Here is a 24,778-nt window from a genome sequence, read left to right on the forward strand (position 1 = left end):
TGTCAAATGATTAATCGTAATTAATCGCATACAAAATAAAAGTTTGAGTTTGCCTAATATATGTGTGTGTAATTATTATGTATATATAAATACAAACACATTCATGTATATGTTTAAGAAATATTTACGCATATATTTATTTATTATAATTTTTTATATAATTTATATTATTATTATTATTATTTTGTACATAACATATTTCTCTTAAATATATACATTAATTTGTGTGTATTTATATATACATAATAACTACACACAGTACACACATATATTAGGCAAACTTTTATTTTGTATGCGGTTAATTGACGGCGCAATTTAAAATATATTCAAATATTATTATTTAAAAACAGTTATTTTAAATTGTAATAATATTTCACAATATTACTATTTTACTGTATTTCAGTTTGAAATAAACCTTAGTGAGCATGAGACACTTATTTAAAACTTTTTAAAAATCATATTGACCCAAACTTTTGAATGGTAATGCAGTTGAACTTTAAACCTCCTTATTAAGAGCCTGTGATTGCTGACATGCTGAAATGACCTTCCAGGAATTAGCAGTAAAGTAATATAATTTAATATACTGAATAATGCTGTGTAATAAATGATCTGTCATAAAAATGACCACAAAATAAAAATCAGTGTAGCTTAAATTACTTCTCGTTTTGTAGCGTTCTCAAAAGTCATGTTTATGTCAGTGTTTAAAGTTTATTTATAGTAGTTCATCTTGGTGGGGTCGCCATGGCAACATAATTTATACACTTGACAAATTTGCATGTGCTCACTGACCCCACAAATTGGTTAAAGAAAAAAAAGGCTGATTATCAGCTCATCCAAGGGCAATTTATCTGACGAAAACATTACCAAATGTTGCCTGAGCGTTTTCTTAGTGGTTATTAATTAGGAGATCTTAACCAGAACACTCTTTAGAATATGCTGTTGTGAGGGTAAATGGTTTAGGGGTAATTAAGGAAGAGTGTAATGAATGGACTACGATAATTAATTGAAGTGCATGTGGATATATACAGAACAATCCCACTATCACTCATTTAGTAATGTATCTTTTACTCTCTCTATTGCTCTCTCTGCTGCATTATTCAGAATGAATGACTAATGGAATCCAGACCTTCCTCCTTTCCTCTAGTTCTCTCAGTGACTCTGTACTCATCTTGTTTTCGTGACCGTTTCAGTAGTGGAGTAATAAGCACCGCATGAACAGTTCAGATTAAAGTGAAATTCTTGTTTTTATGGAAAATGTAAGTTTTTAGTATAAAAGATTTATCCGTGCACACCATTACTTTTTTTCTATTTATGTGCCCTCTTTACTCAAAGTAAATTCTCCTTTTCCTTACAATGACCTCCTTTTCTCTTTACCTGCACAAGGACGGGACGTCCTGTCACTCACATGAGACTGCAGTGATAGCAAAAGACAATGATCCAATTCATTCCCAATAGACCAGATTAAATCCCACCCTACTTTTTTCTGTTTTACTGCATACACGTCACAATAGGGAAGAAACGACAATCGCAACTTCTGTTTCACGCCAGTTTTAAAAAGGAACTTAACTCATTTTGACAAACTGGAGGTTTCTATACAAACAGCGCATTTAAAAGTACATACACTTAATCTTGCCTTGTAAACAAGCTTTAAATTGTTAGTTTCACATACTTGCTCTCTCTCTTCTTTTAGATGAAGCTGCTTTAAGGGGATTCACACGGGACCCATCTCAGCTGCAGGGTGCTATCTTGCGCACAAGTCTGAAGAAGAGTCCTCAGGGCTTTGGTTTCACCATTATCGGTGGAGACCGACCAGATGAATTCCTTCAAGTGAAGAACGTCCTGAGAGATGGACCCGCCGCACACGATAACAAAATCGCTTCGGGTAAATCCGTTTGGCTCCTGTTCATTAGAGGGGATATATCATGAAAGTTTTTTTCCATGTTTCCATGTTTAAGTGCTGAAAACGGGTCTCTGGTGTATTTACCAAACCACAAAATGTGGGAAAGGGCAACCAACTCCTCAGAGGAGACAAGAGCGCAGTGGATTTATTGATTTATTTACTGTATATTACACTACTGCCTCACAGATCTAATATAAACGTGATTTCTTTCCCAGCTGTTTACCTTCAGACACAACCGACTGTTTTTGTAACTTGTGTTTTTAACATAAACTTGTGTGTATTTGACAGTTTAAGCGCAATAAGATATGAAAGAGAAATTAGTTTAGTACTCACATGCTGTGTGACAGCCAATTTCTGTGCGTGCTTCGGATGTGTGCGCGCGAAAACCCTCTATTAGAAGTTTAAACTAATATGGTTTTAAAAACGCATGATTTCAGTGTGATAGACATGATAAACAAATCCAAAAAGATGTTTTTTAGCAGAGCATCTGAGGTACGAGCTGTAAAGGCACAGTCCTATTCTGGAAAAGGGGGCGGGGGAGCAGCAGCTCATTTGCATTTAAAGGCACATGCATGAAAACAGCATGTTTCTGCTTGCTCTCAAAATTGGCATTTTCAAAATGATATAATAAATAGTCTGTGGGGTATTTTGAGCTGAAACTTCACAGACACGTTCTGTGGACACATGAGATTTATATTACATCTTGTGAAAAGGGACATAATAAGTTCTGAGGCAACTTGTTGCTTATTTTATCAATGCCGATAAGCCATCAGGTAATTTGACCCAAATATAGTTATGCACATTAACACCCTGGATCATTCGTGTCTATCGTCACAGTCTCGAATGGTAGCATCTGTGGTGCGTCGCTGGATGCCACATCCATTTCTTGGAGCATTGCCGGGTTACTAGATTCCAAATAAATAATCCTGTGAAAGTGCCCACAGTGGGATCGCATTGATAGCGATAAAATAAATCAGAATCAGTGGGTGAGCATCAGGGGAACTGGCTTTCCTGCAGAGTTGTGTTTGGCGATAATTGCAGTGCTTACACTAACACTCTCTACCCTCCATTACAATGTGAAGAAACAACCGCATGTGTACTTCAACTCCCTGGAGACATGGGTTTGTATATAGAATTGTAAAACAGTTTAACCAAGATATACATTTCATTCTGAATTCGAGTGTGGCGCAATAAACATGCTTCAGCTGGCTGAAAGAGGCATGCTGATGGGTGGATTCATCTGCATCCAATTTCTTTATGCAAATTTTTACATTTGGTCAACAAGCTGTCAGAAAGCCATAGAGAGCTGTTTAGAAGCCTCTTTTTGACCTGGCAAAACATTCATCTATTGCAAGTGTATTTTAATTGTAGATTCTCACTGTACTTATGTTCATTTAGTATACTTTTGACTTGCAGAATAAAGCTTGGTCCTCGTTTAAAATTATTTTGGCCAAGAATATCCCACTTATTCTTGATTAACCATTTGATTGACATGCAAAGCAGCCAACAGCAGTTTGTTTAGTGTTAATGATTAATTGAAAAAGTTGAAACAACAATAATAGATTAATAATAGTGTCTGTGATTATTTGTATACACACTACTCTTTAAAAGATTGTGGTCAGTAAGATCTTTTACTCTTTTGCAGTGCCTTGCATAAGTATTCATACCCCCTTTTTTTTATTTTGTTGTTGCTGCATTGTTAAACTGCTTTAAATTACTTTTTTCCACATCAGTGTACACTTCATACACCATAATGGCAAAGCAAAAAACAGGTTTTTAACATCTTTGCAAATGTATTAAAAATAAAAACAGTACTTAGCTGAAGCATCTTTACAGCCTCAAGTCTTTTTGGGTATGTAAAGGTGCTTCAGATAATACTGAGTTAAGGGTATGAATAATTATGCAATGTACTTATTTCAGTTTTTTATTTTTAATAAAATTATGAAGTTGTGACAATTCTTTTTTTGCTTTGTCATTATGGTGCATGGAGTGTAGATTGATTTATAAAAAAGGTAATTTAAAACAATTTAACAAGGCAGCAACATAAAACGTGAATAAAATGAAGGGGTATGAATACTTTCGCAAGGCACTGTATGCTCGCCAAAGCTGCATTGGTTTGATCGTACATAAAATAAAAACAATAATATTGTGAAATACGATTACAGCTGAAAATAACTGCTTTCTAATTTAATATATATTAAAATGTCATTTATCTATTTGACGCAAAGCTGATTTTTCAGCAGCCATTGCTCTAGTCTTTAGCGTTTCATGATCCTTCAGAAATCGTTCTAATATGACTGATTTGGCGCTCAAAAATATTTCTGATTATCAGTTTTGAAAACAGCTGTGCTGCTTATTATTTTTGTGGAGACAGCGTTATTTTTTCCACATTCTTTGATTAATGAAAATTCAGTAGAACAGCATCGTTTTGTAATATTATAAATCTCTTCACTGTCACTTTTGATTAATTGAATCCATCCTTGCTGATTAAAAGTATTTATTTCTTTCAAAAAAGGCCTTACTGACTTCAGACTTTTGCAATGTATTGTCTGCATAAAAGTTGCATGAAGTCAGCCAAACAGATTGGAACTGATCATTTCAATCAGCGCCTGTTGTTTTTTTACGTACACTGTTTATCTGGAGGTCAGTGAGAAATAACTGTTATTTCCCAGCAAACAGCTGGGAAATAAAAACTCTCCCTAAAACCCTCATGGCTATCAGTAGACCTGGCCCAGTTACTTGCGAGTTCCTGGTCATCTGAATGAAACATTGACGTTCGCAGGGCTTTGACAGGTTGTGTGCTCAGTGCCAGTATTACTGTATAAGCAGCAGGATGTCTTTGGCAGAACAGTCACTTTTAAGAAGTGAAGCGAACCTGGAAGGATGCCATTGATTAGTCAGGAGTACAAAAGGATGCAGGAATTCCCCAATGTCCTCTGCATTGATCAATAGACACACTTCCCATTAGATAGACTGCAGCAACCGAGCGGATCGCTGACTTTAGTTGGAGTAATGGTTATGTGGGCACTGCCTCTTTATCACTGCATATCATACTCATACACACTCCCCTGTGAAGAGAACAGAAGGAGCCAAGACAGCTCTTGTTGCTGGAATCAAAATGAACAATTTAAACACACTGGCAGGATTTGTGTTTGTGATCAAATTGACGCAGTGGCCATGTTCCAGATCCTACTGAGTTTGCCTTGCTGCATATTGTCTTCATGCACTCAGATAGCTTTAAAGACACTATGCATACTAAAATTGAATCTTATTAGTTACTTATTAGTGACTGATTTAAAAAAGCTTTATATAGACAGCAGTTATAATGGTCACTTACATCCCACACAAATAACGCTCTTCATATAAGGTGTGTGATCAAATATTAACTTTCTTGTTGTTGATACTGATTATTGAAATTGATGCGATGTATTCTGTAAGTGCCCTACAGATACATACAATGTTGCCTTATATTTTGTCCAGAAATAGCTGTTTTACTGTTTGGAACAGATTTTGCATGGGGAAAACATAGGAAACTCTTCCAAATTTAATAACTGAATCTAATGGTAGCGTGTTGATAAGCTGCGAAAACAGTGTTGTTGTTATTGCACAAAATTATTAAAAATAATTTTCCTTAATCAAAATAAAGCGTAAATAAATTATTAAAATAATCAATAATTTAAACTTGGAAAAAACTAAGTGTTGCCTTTAGCAACAAACTAAAATATATACTGTACACTGCCATTCATAAGTTTGGGATCTTTTAGTGGTTTTTAAAGAAGTTTCTTATGCTCATCAAGGCTGCATTTATTTGCTTAAAAATACAGAAAAAGCTGTAATATTGTGAAGCAAAGCAGAATTTTCAGCATCATTACTCCAGTCCTCAGTGTCACATGATGCTTCATAAATCATTCTAATTTGCTGATTTATTATTAACATTGAAAACAGTTGTGCTGCTTAATATTTTGTTGGAACCTGTGATACTTTTTTTTAGGATTCTTTAATAACAGCATTTATTTAAAATAAAAATCTTTTGTAACAATATAAACTACCATTTAAAAGTTTGTGGTCAGTAAATTTAAAAAAAAAAAAAAAAAAAAACTTAAAAAAAGTTAATACTTTTATTCAGCGAGGATGTGTTAAATTGATAAAAAGTGATAGCAAAGACTTGTTAGAAAAATTTATATTTTGCATAAATGCTGTTCTTTTTAACTTTTTATTCATCGAAGAATCCTGAAAAGAAAGTATCACAGCTTCCAAAAAAATTAAAATATATTAAAATAGAAAACCACTATTTTAAACTATAAGAATGTTTCACAATGTTACTGTTTATTTTTGATCAGGTAAATGCAGCCTTAATGAGCATAAGACAGTTTAAGTTAAGTACTAAAATTACTGAAACTGAAATAAACTTAAAAAAAAACAACTTTTAAACATTTTAATAATACTACAATACCATATAAATAATAGTAAAATAACACAATACAAAAATGCAAAGCACACAGATATTGGGTGAAATGTTGCATTTTATTTAGAACATTTCAGTACTGAATAAATGTAATTTTCACTGAGCTTGTCACATTGCTTTCTGGGAATGCCTTATGTGTGAAGGATAAATTCAACACTGCCTTTGGCCATTTTGGTCAAAACAAGGTATCCAACTGTTTGAAAGAGGCTGTCAAGGAGTGCATGAGAAACTTGACCAATGACTACCATTGAATCTAATGTTAATATGTTGCAAAAAGTTAAAGTTTAAAAAGTTAAGACACAAAAGACTCCTGCTGTAACTTTACCTGCTTGGTGTCGTTGTTAGACAGTTTTACTTTGGAGTTTTACCCTTGCCTCCTCTGAGAAAAAGCTCCTGATGTCTAGGTAGGCTTTGGAACAACTGCTTCATTTTTTGCTTGTTCTCTATCTTTCCTTTAGGTGATGTTATAGTGGACATAAATGGTACATGTGTATTGGGCAAGACCCATGCAGATGTAGTCCAGATGTTCCAGTCCATTCCTGTGAATCAGTATGTGGATATGGTCCTGTGCCGTGGATACCCACTGCCAGAGGACACCAGCTCCAGCGAAGAGGGCACGGGCGACACCATGACTGCCATGCCGGGAATGGACGGGCAGCCTGTCCATTCAGATGGGACCCCATCCCTGCAGGACCTTCATTACATGACCACCGATGGCAGACATCCAGCAGCAGCAATGCCCAACGGACGCTACCCAGAGGCGGGGGAGAGCACCCTGCTGCAGCCCGAGCTGGTCAGCGTGCCTTTGGTAAAGGGGCCGAGCGGATTCGGCTTTGCCATCGCAGATTGTCCACTGGGCCAGAAGGTGAAGATGATATTGGACGCGCAGTGGTGCCGAGGTCTGCTGAAGGGGGATGTGATAAAGGAAATTAACAGGCAGAACGTACAAACCCTCACTCATGCGCAGGTGGTGGACATCCTCAAAGACCTGCCTATGGGCAGCGAGGTCAACGTGCTGGTGCTCAGAGGAGGTGAGTGATGGAGAGACTCTTACCTCCTAATTATTTTGAAAACACCCCATTGCAGGCCTCATCTGACTGTGCTGACAGTTAAAGGGATAGTTCTTCCAAAAATGATTATTCTTTCATCATTGCTTTCATAATTTTTTTTAATTAGCTTTAAGCTTAAGCTTTTAAGATAGCTTTTAAGTTTTAGTTATTTTGTTATATAATTTATGGATAAACTTTAATAAGCTTAAATGAAAACTAGAAACGTTGCTTGGGAAACTAACTGAAATACAAAAAGTTTAAGTTGTATTAAAATTACTAAAACTGAACTGAAATAAAAATAAAGCTGATCAGATATAATTAAAAACTAATATTAATAAAATGACAAAAAAAAACAGATTTTTATATTTAGTATTATTATTTATTTATATTTTAATATTTATATTGTAGTTTATTTTTATTTTCATTTTAATCATTTTAGTTAAAGTTTATCCAGAATTTATATAACAAAATAACTAAAACTAAAACCAAACCTAATTTTCATCTGTTATATCAATTTTATATATTAGGTCTATATTCATTTCCATGTGTTGTATCTATATTATTTTTATAAACTGAAATAAAAATAAAGCTAGATAGATATAATGAAAAACTAATATTAATAAAAATTACAAAAAGCACATAACACATTATAACAGATTTTTAAATATTTATATTTATATCTTTTTATATTTTATTTCAGTTAGTAGCCAAGGCAACATTAAAAAATTTTAAGCGCATTAAAGTTTATCCAGAATTTATATAACAAATAAACTAAAACTAAAACCAAACCTAATTTTCATCTGTTTTATATTATTTTTAATTTTCATGTGTTATATCTATATTATTACATCTGTATTCATTTTCATAAACTGAAATAAAAATAAAGCTGAATAGGAATAATTCAAAACTAATATTAATTAAAATGTCAAAAAACACATAACACATTATATTTTTAAATATTTAGACGTAGATTTACTTTTGATTATTTTAGTACATACATTTTATTTCAGTTAGTTGCTAAGGCAACATTTCTATTTTTCATTTAAGCTTATTAAAGTTTATACATAACAAAATAGCTAAAACTAAAACCGAACTTAATTTTCATCTATTATACCTAAATTATATATTATGTCTATATTAATTTTCATGTATTATATTTATATTAATTTTCATAAACTGAAATAAAACTAAAGCTGAATAGAAATAATTAAAACACTAATATTAAAAAACAAATTACAAAAATCCACATAACACATTATAGCAGATTTTTAAATATTTATATTTAGGTTTAGTTTAATTTTTATTTGAATCATTTTAGTATTTAAATTTAGTTGCCAAGGCAACATTTCTAATTTTTGTTTAAGCTTATTAAAGTTCATCCAAAATTTATATAACAAAATAACTAAAACTAAAATCAAACAATATTATATATTGTATCTAAATTAATTTTCAAAAACCGATATAAAAATAAAGCAAAATAGAAATAATTAAAAACTAATATTAATACAAATGACAAAAACACATAACACAAAATAGCAGATTTTTAGATATTCATATTTAGGTTTAGTTTATTTGTATTTCCATTTTAATAATTTTCAGTACTTAATTTGATTTCATTTAGTTTCCAAGGCAACATTTCAAATTTTTATTCCAGCTTATTAAAGTTCATCCATAATTTAAATAACAAACTATCTCAAACTTAAACCAAACTTAATTTTCATCTAATGTTTTTATATGATTTGTAATGTAATTAAATAATTTTATTGCAATTAATGCAAATTATTTTAATAGTTTTAATTTTTGTTAACAATAATAATAAGATTTGTTCACCCCCCCTGTCATTCCAAACCTGAAAGACTTATTTTGTTCACTGGAAAATGACCTTTTTTTCAAATGTTGAAAGTCAAATCTTGTTTGGTTCCCCATTTAGTTTTGAAAATTTTGTGTTCCACACAAGAAAGGAAGATTTGGAACGACAAGAGCCTGTGTAAATGATGATGACAGAGTTTTCAGTTTTGTTGAACTATCTCTTTAAAGAAAGAGAGAAGGCAACTCAGAGATAAAGTTGTGATTAAAATGATTTATGTAAGCTGAAGACATGTGAAGAAGAATAGAGCGAGAGACATAGCAGGAAGGGTGAGAGCAGAAATAGACAGACGCTTGTGTTTGTGAGTGAGAGACTGATCATCGTATATCACTATAATACCATCAACGCCTAAAGGAAAAAGCGTTCACGCTTACACACCGTAACACTAAAAATGAATTGCACGATCTCAGTACAGCAAGTTACTGAGGTGATTAAAGTTCATTTGTGAAGTAATCGAAATAAAGTGATGTCATTCTTAATTACTCCTCCTCATTTGACTACAAAGTCTCTACAGCTTGTGCTGCTGTGGTTTGTGGGCTCCTTATCAATAGTTTAAATGCACGAGACAGTTGTTACACCAGTTCAACCATCTCTCATCATCTTGAAGAGGAAAAACCTCAGACAGCATTTTAATTGAAACGAATCCTGTATTTGCACGCACAACAACGGAAGCATAGCGCCTGTACACACGGATCTATATTGCATCTAGTCTGTGGTTTGTCTGGAGCTCAAGTGAATATATCAGGTTCTGTGTTCACTTACTCACTTCCAAGTTTTGCCTGTCACAGCGCAGCCTTTGGATTGTGGCTTCAAAAGGTCAAGCGGATTCATAAGCAAGCTTTTCTTCTCTGACTAATACAAACACGATTATATGCTCAAAATCTGCACATAGCACAACGTAACCACAGATGTGGATGTTCTACATAGTTTTTTTTTTCTTCTTTTAATAAAGACAGCTAGGCCTTGTTAGTGTTCAAATAAAACATGTAGGCTTCGTCATATTGCACACACACAAACACACATAATGTACATAAACATGCCTGCCACAGATCATGCTATGCGTTGTGTATATATAATGTCTTCTCATTTATTTCTCCAGTATATGTAAATGCATTGTGGAGTACACTGCCCCTTAGTGGCCACTGTTGAATTTTTTTTTTTTTTTTTTTTTTTTTAATGTTTTCCACTGATATGGTTATATGTGACCCTGGACCACAAAACAAGTCATAAGGGTCAATTAGTTTTTTGAAATTTATACATACATGAAAAGCTTTCCACTAATTTGCGGTTTGTTAGAATAAGACAATATTTGGTCGAGATATTTGAAACTATTTGAAAATCTGGAATCTGATGGTGCAGAAAAATCAAAATCTGGAGGGAATCGCCTTTAAAGTTCTTAGCTATGCATATTACTAATCAAAAGTTAGGTTTTAATATTTTTACGGTAGGAAATTGACAAAATATCTTCTTGGATATGATCTTTACTTAATATCCTAATGATTTTTGGCATAAAAGGAAAATCAGTCATTTTAACCCATCCAATTTATTGTTATCTAATGCTACAAATATCACATGTAATAGACTGAAATCCAGCTTCATGACTGACACATTTAGATATTTAATAATTTATATAATTTTAATAATAATAATTTAATCTTTTTTTTTTGTTTGTTTTAAGTCTCTTATGCTCACCAAGGCTGCATTTATTTGACCAAAAATATGTTTTTTGTGTGTGAAATATTATCAAAAATGTATTTATTTATTTATTTATTTATATTTAAAAATGTATGTTATTCATGTGACTGCAAAGCTCAGTCTTCAGTGCCACACGAACCTTCAGAAATCATTCTAATCTGCTACTGAAAACATTTTTTCAGGATTCTTTGATGAATAGAAAGTTCAAGTTCACAGCATTTATTTGAAATAAAATCTTTTGTAATATTTCAAATGTCTTAGCTGTCACTTTTGATCGATTTAAGGCATCCTTGCTTAAAAGAAGGATGATTAAGAACAAAAACACTAAACTTTGGAACAGTAGTTTACGTTATGTTTTTCACATTGAGACAGTTGTTGACTTTTGATAACTCTTGATATTGACGTTAAAGGTAAATTGTGCAAAGACAATTAATGTTAAAATACTTTCATAAGCAGATTTCTGTTGTTGAAAGGAAAAGTTAACTTCAAGAACAAACATTTACAAATAATTTACTCACCCCCTTGTCATCCAAGATGTCCATGTCCTTCTTTCTTCAGTCGTAAAGAAATTGTTTCTTGAGGAAAACATTTCAGAAATGTTTTCATATAGTGGACTTCAATGGTGCCCCCAAGTTTGAACTTCCAAAATGCAGTTTAAATGTAGCTTCAAGGAGAAACAGGGGACTTATCTAGCGAAACGATCGGTTATTTTCCAAACAAATTGACAATTTATATACTTTTTAACCTCAAATGCTCCTCTTGTCTTGTCTCGTCTCTGCGATGCACACGTGTGGTCTGTGTAATCCGGGTCAGTACAATTTGGGTATGTCAAAAAACTCCCATCTCGTTTTCTTCTTCAACTTCAACTTCTTCAAATCGTCCTACTTTACTGTTTTACCTTTTTTTTGTAAAGGGTGTTTAATCTTCTTTGCATGTTCACTTTGTAAACACTGGGTCGGTATTTCTGCAGAGATGTGGAACAATTTTAAAGGTGGGGGAGACTGTATTGAACTGTTTTGAACTGTATTGAAAAAACTAAGTTCACACAGATGTAGACAAGATGAGTGTTTCAGGTTAAACAGTATATTTGTCAATTTGTTTTGCAAATGACAAATCGTTTTGCCAGATAAGTCCCTTCTTCCTCGGTCGGGATCATTTAGAGCCTTTTGAAGCTGCATTTAAACTGCATTTTGAAAGTTCAAACTTGGGGGCACCATAGAAGTCCATTATATGGAGATGATTCCTGAAATGTTTTCCTCAAGAAACAATTTTTATCGACTGAAGAAAGAAAGACATGAACATCTTGGATGACAAAGGGGTTAGCCAACAACTTCGGCTCAACCAATGCCATGAGTTAGGGGAGGGACTATCTGTTTATCTGACAAATGATAGATGAGGCCTGTTCGAAATAGTCATATTTCATTTGGTGTCGTTAGTGACGCAAAAATAGCACACTTCACTTTTAAAGGTTTTACATTTCCTAAACTGATAAATTGTCTTCCCCAGCAGTAAATGGCTCTATATAGTCTTGAAACGTACCTTTTCAACTGTACTTGCTCATTCTCATTTCCTTCTTTGTATCTGTTTGTGCCTGCAGGTCAGACATCTCCCGTGAAGTCTCTGAAACCTGTAAGTTCAGCTAAATGTCTTTTAATTACTCAATTTTTGGGATTTAATTTAGACACACTATAGGGAATTTTGATGAAATGAAGATGAAACAGGATGAATTATTTATCAGCCTCGTTCTGGGTTCCTCAGCGAAGCACGTTCCTTGCAGTCGTACATTATTCACGGAGCAAGTGCCAAACGCTATAATGTTATTTTAAGAGCGGGATGTGGTGAATCACTCCGAGGCAAACACGAGCTTCTGCAGCGAACATCACTGCTGAGTCTACAGGCCCCTCAGGAGCGTTTGCTATCGGGCTTCTCTCACAAGTGTTTCTCGTACAGGCTCTAATGTTGATTATCTATTTCAGAACAGTTTGTATAGCATTGTATTCAACACGGATAGAAACATTATGAGTCATAAATACACCCTTTGCGTGACTGCATTAAAAATAATGCAATTAAAGGGATAGTTCTCCCCAAAATGTAAATTCTGTCATTAATTACTCACCCTCATGTCATTCCAAACTCATAAGACCTTCGTTCATCTTAGAAAAGCAATTAGGACATTTTTGATTAAATTTTGAGTCTGCGTAAACATCAACGCAACTGACACGTTCAAGGCCCAGAAAGTTAGTAAGGACATTGTTAAAATAGTCCATGTGACAACAGTGGTTCAACCTTAATTTTATGAAGGTACGAAAATACTTTTTGTGCAAAATTAAAAACAAAAATAACTTTATTCAGTAATTTCTTTCAGTCTTCAACGCATGTTCACGAGAGTTGAATGGACTTGAAATTCACTACCAGTCAAAAGTTTTTGAACAGTAAGATTTGTAATGTTTTTCAAAGAATTCTCTTCTGCTCACCAAGCCTGCATTTATTTGATCCAAAGTACAGCAAAACAGTACTGTTTTTAAATATTTTTACTATTTAAAATAACTGTATTTGAATATATTTTAAAATATAATTTATTCCTGTGATTTCAAAGCTGAATTTTTAGCATCGTTACTTCAGTCACATGATCCTTCAGAAATCATTCTAATATTCTGATTTGCGGCTCAAAAAACATTTTTTATTATTATTATTATTATGTTGAAAACAGCTTAGTAGACTTATTTCAGTTTTCTTTGATAAATAGATAGTTCAGAACAGCATTTTTCTGAAATAGAACTCTTTTATAAATGTCAGATCACCATATTAGTATGATTCCTGAAGGGTCATGTGACACTGAAGACTGGATTAATGATGCTGAAAATTTTACTGTTTTTGCTGTACTTTGGATCAAATAAATGCAGGCTTCTACAAAAACATTAAAAATCTTAGTGTTCAAAAACTTTTGACTGGTAGTGTACATTGGAAGACAGTGTGAAATACTCATTGGTTATCACCATTTGTTTGTGTTTAGCAGAAGAACGAAATGCGAACAGCTTTGGAATGGCATGAGGATGAGTAAATAATGACAGAATTATTGTTTTTTGGGTCTTTCATATTGAAAGACGTCCATGTTTGGCATTTTACTTGGACTGTAATGTTGATGAATATTTGGTAATGTTTGTTGCTCTGTGTGTCCATCTGTTCATTTAGATGACTCCAGCTATTCCCAGTACCCAGAAGCAGGACATTGCAACCAGTTCTGTCAGTAATGAAACTCCCAATCCGGCGGAGCCTGGGCCACAGTCCCTCCCCTTCCCTCCTCACGCCATCCGCTCCAGCTCGCCAAAACTGGACCCATCTGAGCTCTACCTCAAGTCTAAAGCCATGCTGGACAGCAAGCGTGAGTTCAACCTTGACTTTTGGGAGCCAGTAGTCATTATGTGAGACAGATCTGCCATTTACACCAAATTATGGCTGACAGCTAATTTTGCGTTTTTTTTTTTTAAGCTGCCAACACTAAAGAACTGGACGTGTTTATAAGGAGGAACCAGGAAACTGGATTTGGGTTCAGAGTGCTGGGTGGAGAAGGACCGGATCAGCCAGTGAGCATTGACATGCTTTGTAGTGATTGGGCCACAAAACCAGTCCAATGTTTGGCCAAGAGACAACTATTTGAAAATCTAGAATCTGAGGGTGCAAAAAAATCAAAATACTGATAAAATCATCTTTAAAGTTGTCCAAATGAAGTTCTTAGCAATTCATAATACTAATCAAAAATTAAGTTTTGATATATTTATAGTAGGAAATTTACAAAATATCTTCATGGAACATGATCTTTATTTAATATCCTAATGATTTTTGGCATAAAAGAAACATTGTAAATCATTTTGACCCTTACAATATATTGTTGACTATTGCTACAAATATACCTGTGCTACTTAAAACTGGTTTTGTGCTCCAGCGTCACATATTGTCACAACGAAAAATGATATGACCTTTAACCATCTCTTTTTAGGTGTACATTGGTGCCATCGTTCCTCTGGGTGCCGCAGAAAAGGACGGGCGTCTAAGAGCTGGAGATGAGCTCATCTGTATTGACGGCGTTCCTGTCAAAGGCAAATCTCACAAACAAGTTCTGGAGCTCATGACCAACGCTGCCCGCAACGGGCAGGTGATGTTGACTGTGCGCAGAAAGCTCAACTATCCAGGTTCGTACCCTACCACGTATGTGATGCACACTTGTGTTTATGTTCTGACATCTGTAGACATCCTTTAGGGGTTTAAGTCATACCCAACACTGATGTCTGAAAAAAGATCCACTCCCTGTGAGGACTGAGCATTTCGCCCCATTAGTTCTGAATGAAGGACCGTGTTGAGCTATAAAATAATAACCACAGAATCAAAATTTAATGACCAGTGTTTTCAGTCAAAGCAGAAGAGTGTTTATGTGTTAACAAAACAATGACTCAATGCATTAGAACTATAAAAGAAGGACGCCTCGAGACAGCACACACTGGGTAATTTGAAAAAAAGAACAACTTTAATTATAAAGCTATTATGAAATTTGGCGTTATGCCTCATAGCAGTTTTTTCGACACTTTCATAATATTCCCTTTCAGTTTTGATAAAGCACACTGGGATTTTGTTTGTTGTACTTCATGTTGAGCCCTGTTAGAGGTTCTTTGCCAATCGAATCATCAGGCCCAGATGGAATCAGACAAACTATTTAATAAACAATACAATAGGTGGGAGTCTAAAATTAGCACTAGTAAAGCAAAATCTGGCTTTGGCGGGTATATAAAGAATTATATAACAAGCTGTATCACCTGCCAATGACCAAACACTGCAAGTTGAACAATAGAAATGATCCACACCTTGCTAATACATAAACAATCCCATTGTGATATGGACTATTAAATTATAACTATATTATTGTGTATACATACACATAAAATACAAACCTTAAGAAATAAAACTTTGTGTGATTTTAAATAAAGCTGAAATGAAGTATTAAATTAAAAACTTCAATGAAAATTAGAAAGATGTGTGTGTATATAGAGAGAGAGACAGAGATAGAGAAGTCTTTTCTGCTCATCAAGCCTGTTTATTTGATTAGTATTGCAATTTAAAATAGTGGTTTTCTATTTCAATGTACTTTAAAATCTAATTTATTCCTGTGATGCAACGCTGAATTTTCAGCGTCATTACTTCAGTTTTCAGTGTCACGTGATCTTTTTTGGAACCTGTGACAATTTTTTCACGTTTCTTTGATGAATAAAATGATAAAAAAGAACAGCATTTATTTAAAATAGAAATATTTAGTAACAATATGCACTACATTTTTTTTCTTTATTTATTTATTTGAAAGAAATTCATTCTTTTTTTCAGCAAGGATGTTAAATTGATAAAAAGTGATAGTTTAGCAGAAAACTTTAAATAATTTAACTTAAGCAAAATATAGGTAAATGTATGCACTGTTTGTTAGATTGATCTTATTGATTAATATATACCTATAAAGAATATTACTCCTTTCCTTTTTGATTACTGTGGTTTTGGTTTAAATAAAAAGAAAAAATAGAAATATAAAAATAACAACTATAAAAATATATCTATAATCATATAAAATATATACAATTTATAAAAGTAAAAAAAAATATATATTTTTAGTGAATTACAAAGGCTAATGCCTTTGTAACAATGTGATTATTTTCCTTAATGACCTTTTATTTATTTATATTTATTTAGCTTAAACTAATGCAAAAAAACTAATGCAACTTTTTATTCATCAAAGAATGCAAAAAAAGTATCACAGGTTCTAAAAAAGTTAAGCAGAACAATTGTTTCCAACATTGATAATAAATCAGCATATTAGAATGATTTCTGAAGGATCATGTGACGCTGAAGACTGAAGAAAATTAAGCTTTGCATCACAGAAATAAATTATATTTTAAAATATATAAAAATAGAAAACCGTTTATTTTAAATTGCAATAATAATTAATAATATTTTTTTTTCTGTTTTTTTGATCAAATAAATGGAACTTAAAAAAAAGGAAACATTACAAATCTTACTGATCCCAAACTTTTGAACAGCAGTGATGTGTGTAAAAAAATTAAAACTGAAGTAAATTAATTCAAATAAACAAAATTGAACTGAATTAAAATGAACTAAAAATATAAAAATTTAAACTAATTGAAAATTTTATGAAATTGACATAAAGCTCACCATAAATGTGAGTATAATATATTAAACACTAAATATATTGCATATGCTTCAGCAGAACGAGAGGAAGATGATGGGGGTCAACCTCAGGCCCCACATGCTCCAACGCTAGTCAACGGCTCACCCAAACCACCCCACATCGAGGTGTCCGGCCACAGCCACCCTCAGCCCTACGACGTCACTCTTCAGCGCAAGGACAACGAGGGCTTCGGATTCGTCATCCTCACCTCCAAAAACAAGCCTCCGCCTGGAGGTTAGAAATGACTTACTAAGCTTTTTTCCATTAGTCTCTCCTTGTGTGTCTCTTCTTCTCACCCCACCCTAATTTTCAAGCTTTTTGCTACTTTGTTGTCAGCTTCAGAAAGAACATTTTGTTCTGCTGCATTAGATGTGCAACTACAAACTCATAACGTTGAAAATGTGGCTGAATTCTACATTACGTCTTTCTTGTTGTCGCTTGAAGGTGTGACATACTGTACTGTGCAATTACAATAATACAATCAAAGCTAGCTTAGCTGTGAAATATTACAGTAATAAACCCAGAGCTGTAACAAAAAAAGGTTATTCGGATATAATGGCATTTACCATTAGCTCTGAATAGGGAACATTTGTAGGATTTATTTGTGAAATTATGCCATCATTTGAAGCTAAAGGGTGTGTTTTCCTTGGGATATCAAGGTTGTATTAATTTGATCAAATATTGTGAAATATTAAAAATTTTTAAAAGAAAAAGTAATTTATTTCTATGATAACAAAGCTGATTTTTCAGCAGCCATTATTCTATTCCTCAATGTCGCATGATCCTTCAGAAATCATTCTAATATGCTAAATTTGAAAACATTTCATATTTTTATCAATGCTAAAAACAGTTTGGTAAAACATTTTTTCAGGATTCTTTGATGAATAGAAATCTCAAAAGAACTGTTTATTTTAACTAACAATTTAACATTATGATTTTACTCGCAGTTTTTATTAATTTAATGCATCCTTGCTAAATAAAACTGTTAATTTCTTGCCATATTCTTAATGACTTTTGAGCAGTAGGGTATAAAAATATTTCATTGTAGTAATAGATAAATAAAAACATTTTTGACTGCATTTTTTACACTTTTAATTACCATATATAACCTGGCATGTTCATTTCCTAGTATATGTACCATGTAATGCACACATCTGTAAACTTTTAAGAATAATCAGATATAGATTTATTAGTAGTAATTCAACAATACATTGTATCGGTCAAAATTATCGATTTTTCTTTTATGCCAAAAATCATTAGGATATTAAGTAAAGATCATGTTCCATTAAGATATTTTATAAATTTCCTATCATAAATATATCAAAACTTAATTTTGATTAGTAATATGCATTGCTAAGAACTTTCTTTGGACATTAAATGCGATTTTCTCAATATTTAGATTTAGATTGCACCCCCAGATTTTCGAATAGTTGTATCTCAGCCAAATATTTTCCCATCCTAACAATAATCATATTTATTTATAAGTATCAGTTTCTAGAGCTAAAAGCATTTCTCAGTGGTTTGTAACCATCTCAGATCTTGTGGTACTTCTAGTCCGTCAGTATATCTAAGATGTACAAAATGAAATAAGCATTGATCTCTGTCTGTCCTCAGTTATCCCGCATAAGATTGGTCGCATCATAGACGGCAGTCCCACAGACCGCTGCGGTCGGCTAAAAGTGGGTGACCGCATCTCTGCTGTGAATGGCCAGTCGATTATTGAGCTGTCCCACAACGACATCGTCCAGCTCATCAAAGAAGCTGGAAATGCTGTTACCCTCACCGTGGTGCCTGAGGAGGGTAAGCTTTTGGGGAAGATCATTTCTCTTCATTATTCTGGTGAACAATGAGCTGATAGAAAGAAGCAGTAGAATGCATATTGATTTTTTTCTGTAACAGACAGATTGTTAGAGCATTTGACTTTGAGGATTGAAAGTGAAACTTGGGATGGAGTTGTGTGTATGTGTGTTTCCGCCACACAGATAATCCTGTTTATTTTTCAGAACACAGCGGACCTCCGTCAGGCACTAGTTCAGCCAAGCAGAGCCCAGCCACCCAGCACAGAGCCGTGGGACAGCAGCCTGCCAACCGAGATGACAGGTACAAGCTCCATCCTGACAGCCAGCTCAATCACAGCACGCACGTACACACAAAATCACAGTCTTTACAGTCAACATACAAACCTTTTACTCTTTCATAAAAAAAAAAATATATATAAAGAGTATAAGAGTATGGCTATTGATTATTACTTTTTAAAAACCATCTAAACAATGTCATTTCAGTACTTATGTGAAATTAGTTTTAGTTTAGTTTTTGTGACGTTGCTTGAGATGAGACGAAAAATCGAAAATAAAAATATTTTTATACTGCATCATTTCCAATAAAACTAAGTTTTGTGGGTTTTTTATTGTATTTAGAATATATAAAAAGCTATCTATGAAATTTGACTCAGCAAGACAAATGAGATGGCCAATCAAACTGTACTTTTGTGATTGTTTTTTTATTGTATTTAAAATATATGAAAAGCTAGCTATGAAATTAGACTCAGCAAGACAAACGAGATGGCCATTTAATTGACCCTTTGCAAAAACCCGCCTGTTTTAGTTTCTGTTGCTATGTCAGACAAACAATGCCGCTCTCACACTACACATCAAAATACAAAGAGGAAACTGACTACACACCAACAGACAAGATAGAGCAGGTTACTTCTGGTGTGAAACAAGGTCTCAAGGTCTTTAAAATGTTGTCTTTTTTTAGGAAATTCAAACAGTAGATACCGTTTTGCAGCTCTTTAATGTGTCGTGACAGATCAGTGTATTCCTTATTAGATCAATGACACGTGAACCGATTGTCTTTACTTCTTTACTTAAAGCGTGAAAAAAACATGATTAAACATCAGAGGGTATTTTATTTCAACTGTGGAAAGAGGTCAATATACACGGTGTTTCAAGTTTAAGTCCACCGAAGTTAATCTACTCTCCTGTCTGATTTGTTTGTCGGACAGGATGGCAAATTCAGTGTTATGATTGGTCAGATCGCCTGTCAATCAAGCTGTTTCAGATGGGGCAATTCCAAACATTCCAAAACAATTCAATAATTTAAAATATCATGGAAATGACACTTTGAAGTAAATGTTTATGGCGTTCATGACAGATTTGTCATGTGATGCATGTATACAACTGTTCAGTTTGGGGTCAGTAAGGATTTTTTTTTAAGAAATTAATACTTTTATGCAGCAAAGATGCATTAAATGGATCAAAAGTTACAGTAAAGCAATTTATAATGTTACAAAAGATTATATGTTTTTATTCATCAACGAATCCTGAAATAATAACAGTATGAGTAATTGTATTTCACAGTAATGGTATATAGTAGTCAACATTTAAAGTGGATCAAAAAAGTTCATCAAAGTTATCCTAAGACAAGAATGAATGTTGTTTTAGGTTTTAGGACAACTTTGATGAAAGGTTTTGATCCACTTCAAATGTTGACTACTGTATACCACAATATGTGACACTGGACCACAAAACCATTCATAAGTAGCCCGGGTATATTTGTAGCAATAGCCAACAATACATTGCATGGGTCAAAATGACAGATTTTTTCTTTTATGCCAAAAATCATTAGGATAATAAGTAAAGATCATGTTCCATGACAATATTTTGTAAATTTCCTGCCATAAATATATAAAACTTAATTTTTGATTAGTAATATGCATTGCTAAGAACTTCATTTTGACCACTTTAAAGGCGATTTTATCAATATTTAAATTTTTCCTTTGCACCCTCAGATTCCAGATTTTCAAATAGTTGTATATCGACCAAATATTGTCATATCCTAACAAACCATAGATAAATGGAAAGCCTATTCAGCTTTCAGATTATGTAAAAATCTCAGTTTCAAAACATTGACCCTTATGACTGGTTGTGTGGTCCAGGGTCACATATAGGTAATTTTTGCTTTAAAAAAAGGTCTTTATGATATCTCAATTTTTGATACAATTGAAATTTCATAATTTTTCTCACCAGTGTCAATATAAAAAAAAATACTAGCCCAAAAAAAAAGCTCACTGAAGACAAGAAAACAGTTTAAAAACATTTAAAAAGAAATTTATTACAAGCAACAGGATTTAAAAAAAAAACTACAGTAGAACAAATTAAGAAATTTTATATATATTGTATAAAGTAATCAAATGTGTAATCACTGCGTATACTTCACTGTGTAAATTAAATATATATTTCCTCATCACATTTTTTTTCTATAAAATTTTCTCTATATTTTGTTTGATTAACATAAATGACAGACAGCAGAAATATTAAACTGCTGTCACTTTAAGAGCTGCCCGGATCCAATATACGGTTATACGTGTGTTTTCATTCTCAGCTGTTTGCTTTCACTTAAGACCTGAATTACTGTGTTTATGAGGATACTTGCAAAGACAGGCATTTTAACACATACAATTGTGTGTATTTAACAGTTCAAGGTCTATAAATCAGCAAAAATAACTAATTTCAATACTCCTGTACACTGTGCACTTTTCACGTGCACGTCTCTCAAACAGCGCGTACATATTGCCCACTCCTAACTGTTAGTAGTTAAATTAAACTATTGAGGATCTGTGGTTTAAGAGACTTTCTTTTGTAAAACTCCACACGTGGGAAAAAAAACACACCTCAATAAGCTGCCAGCGAATAATAAATAATAAAGCCAAAATAGCTTGTCTTTTATACCTGCAGGGAACAGGGCCCAAGACCCCTACAGACAAGATATCTGTTATGCTTCATGACATCCTGCCCTCTCCACTTCTACATCTTTCCAATTTCAATTACCTCTTTCCATTTTCTCTTTTGCAAAGAACGCTCACGACCCCTCGTTTCATTTCACTCGCAAGCACATGATCCGGGTCATTCTTTTCAGCATAAAATTGAGTAGACTTGTTGTGAACTCGCTCCACAGTCAAGGCTCAGATAAGAGGGGCTGCCACTGGCGAGGGTTTTGCCCACACTTAAGACCAACAAAAGGATGTAATGAGCTCCGCAGACCATTGAGATCCAAAAGAGAGACTCTCAGCCGCTTTGTAGGAATTACGATTTTGAACTGCACATTCTCATGAACAAAAACGCTCTGGATAACATGATGTTGGATGAAGGGAGTTGCTTTGATTTTGTGCACCAGTTCATTAAATGCCCTAAAGCAGCGTTTAATTGTGTGTCATTTAGGAATGGCGTTGAAACGGATGAGAGGAAAGACGCTATGGCCCGAGCGGAGTACAAATCCCAGGCGCAGGGTGAAATGGGGTCTGTCATCACCTCAGGACCAAAGCAGGTGAGGTGTAAATGAGACGACGGCATAATAATTCATGTAGTAATAGACTTCACAGATTATTATGCAACTGACTTAAGTGTTCAATTTTCATGCAGCCCATGTTTTATGAAGATTAAGTTCCATTTGAAACTTTGAGATGGAAGTGTTTGTCACCTTAAGGATTAATACTATAGGCTGACTTTATGAGCTATGAAATGAAGGAAATGTTCGCAAAATAAGACATATATAATGCTAATGACACTGTGTGGATATGTAAATCAAGTGTTGTTTCTCATTAGCGCTGACAGGTGTGGTAAAGCAGTTTGTTTTTGCACTCAGAACAGAATGTTGTGATATATTTAGTGTTTTAGATGAAAGCAAGAAATGTGTGATAATATATTTGCATAGTTTAGCGACTCTACACTGCAATTAAATGTAATATAGAACGCTCTTTAGACTGTGTTGAACTGTTTGTTTTAATATGCAGAAATGTAACTGATATCTTTCTTTTTCAGGGCTGTTATCCTGTGGAGTTGGAGAGAGGACAGAGAGGTTTTGGCTTCAGTCTGCGAGGAGGGAAGGAATATAACATGGGCCTCTTTATCCTTAGATTAGCTGAGGACGGCCCTGCGTTGAAAGATGGCAGGATACATGTGAGTTAATATATAATACACAAAGAAACGCAATGCAGTATTAAATGAAACATTGAAAATGTGTACATTTTTACATACTTATTAGGGCTGCGGTGATAAATCGATTTGTGGATCGATTCTAAGATCTTTCGAATGCATCGTGATTCTCTTTGGAATCGATTCTGAGCTTAGATTTTCAATGCTCACGAAGAAGAGCGCTACAGAGCACTTGTGCGTTCGGCTGAGTCACATAATTTCACCTCAGCTCAGAGTGCTTTTATGACAAGAGATGAATGTAAACATGGCCCACTGTGAACACCCTTCAATTCACTTCAACCTTTTCGAATTGTATGAATGATTATTTTAGGTTCAAGTGTGTAAGGATTTAGAAACAAGCTGAGTACAGCTGTTTCTAAAGCAAGCAGTGCCATCTGCTGTTCAAAACTAAGCTCAGAATCGATTTGAGAAAGAATTGACATGCGTTCTGAAAATCTCAGAATCATTTCTCGATTTACAATGCATCGATTTATTTTCCCAGCCCAAATACTTATATACAATACAATAATGCATTACCTTTCAAAAGTTTCAGAGTCAGTAAGATTTGTAATGTTTTTTTTTTAAAGAAGTCCCATATATTGTGTAGCTGTGCAAAGCTATATTTTTTATGCATCTATTAAATAATATTTGTTTATTTAAAATACAGCAAAAACAGAAATATTGTAAAATATTATACTTGTTTTCTATTTGAATACATTCTAAAATTTATTTCTGTAATAACATAGCTTAATTTTTAGTAGCAATTACTTCAGTCTTCTATGAAAGCCCGTTTCTGCCACTGAGTAAAAAAAATAAAAGAAAAAGGTAATTCCAACTTTTATCTCACAATTCTGACTTTTTTTTTCTCTCCGAATTACGAGATATAAACTCGCAAAGTCAGAATTGTGAGATATAAACCCACAATTTGGACTTTTTTCCTCAGAATTGTGCAATTGGGAGTTATAAAGTCAGAATTGCGTTTCTGAGAAATAAAGTCAGAATTTTAAGGTATGAACTTACAATTCTGACATATTTCTCAAAATTGCATGTTTATATCTTGCAATTCTGACTTAATAACACACAATTACGAGTTAAGTCAGAATTGTGAGTTGTAACCTCGCAATTACGAGTTATAAAGTCAGAATTGCAAGGGATAAACATGCAGTTTTGAGAAATATGTCAGAATTGTGAGTTCATACCTTGCAAATCTGACTTTATTGCTTACTTTTTTTTCCTCAGAACTGTGTGATGTAAACTTGCAATTGCTGTATAAAGTCAGAATTGCGCTTCTAAGAATTATTTCTCAGAATTACGTTTATATCTTGCAATTCTGATTTCATAACATGCAATTGCGAGTTAGAATTGTCAGAATTGTGAGATGTATCAATTCTGAGAACATTGTTTTTACCCTTGAAAAAGAATTGGACTTTATAACTTGCAATTGCAAGATTATAAATAACAATTCTGAGAAACAAAAGTCAGAAGTGCGAGAAAAAAAAGTCAGAATTGGCAAGATATAAACTTGCAATTGCGAGATAAAAAGTCACAATTGTGTGATACAAACTCGCATTTGTGAGGAAAAAAGTCAGAATTGCGAGTCTTGTGAT

The 24,778-nt window shown here is 33.5% G+C and overlaps 1 protein-coding gene across 6 annotated transcripts in view; it reads left to right on the forward strand.

Moving 5' to 3' along the window:
* Nucleotides 1-24,778, forward strand: part of magi3a (membrane associated guanylate kinase, WW and PDZ domain containing 3a) — a 182,407-nt gene that overhangs the window by 151,030 nt on the left and 6,599 nt on the right. For 4 of the 6 annotated variants that reach the window (XM_051097242.1, XM_051097239.1, XM_051097240.1 and 1 more), the window contains 11 exons: nucleotides 1,691-1,882; nucleotides 6,824-7,396; nucleotides 12,574-12,605; nucleotides 14,169-14,358; nucleotides 14,466-14,560; nucleotides 14,974-15,166; nucleotides 17,236-17,433; nucleotides 18,814-18,999; nucleotides 19,203-19,299; nucleotides 22,419-22,524; nucleotides 23,019-23,156. In XM_051097242.1, the coding sequence (XP_050953199.1) occupies nucleotides 1,691-1,882; nucleotides 6,824-7,396; nucleotides 12,574-12,605; nucleotides 14,169-14,358; nucleotides 14,466-14,560; nucleotides 14,974-15,166; nucleotides 17,236-17,433; nucleotides 18,814-18,999; nucleotides 19,203-19,299; nucleotides 22,419-22,524; nucleotides 23,019-23,156 (2,000 nt within the window). The remainder of the gene's footprint in view (nucleotides 1-1,690; nucleotides 1,883-6,823; nucleotides 7,397-12,573; nucleotides 12,606-14,168; nucleotides 14,359-14,465; nucleotides 14,561-14,973; nucleotides 15,167-17,235; nucleotides 17,434-18,813; nucleotides 19,000-19,202; nucleotides 19,300-22,418; nucleotides 22,525-23,018; nucleotides 23,157-24,778) is intronic. The other 2 variants (XM_051097244.1, XM_051097241.1) reach the window with 1 other exon arrangement.

This window comes from Labeo rohita, chromosome 23 (genome assembly GCF_022985175.1).
Source record: "Labeo rohita strain BAU-BD-2019 chromosome 23, IGBB_LRoh.1.0, whole genome shotgun sequence".
Taxonomy (NCBI): domain Eukaryota; kingdom Metazoa; phylum Chordata; class Actinopteri; order Cypriniformes; family Cyprinidae; genus Labeo; species Labeo rohita.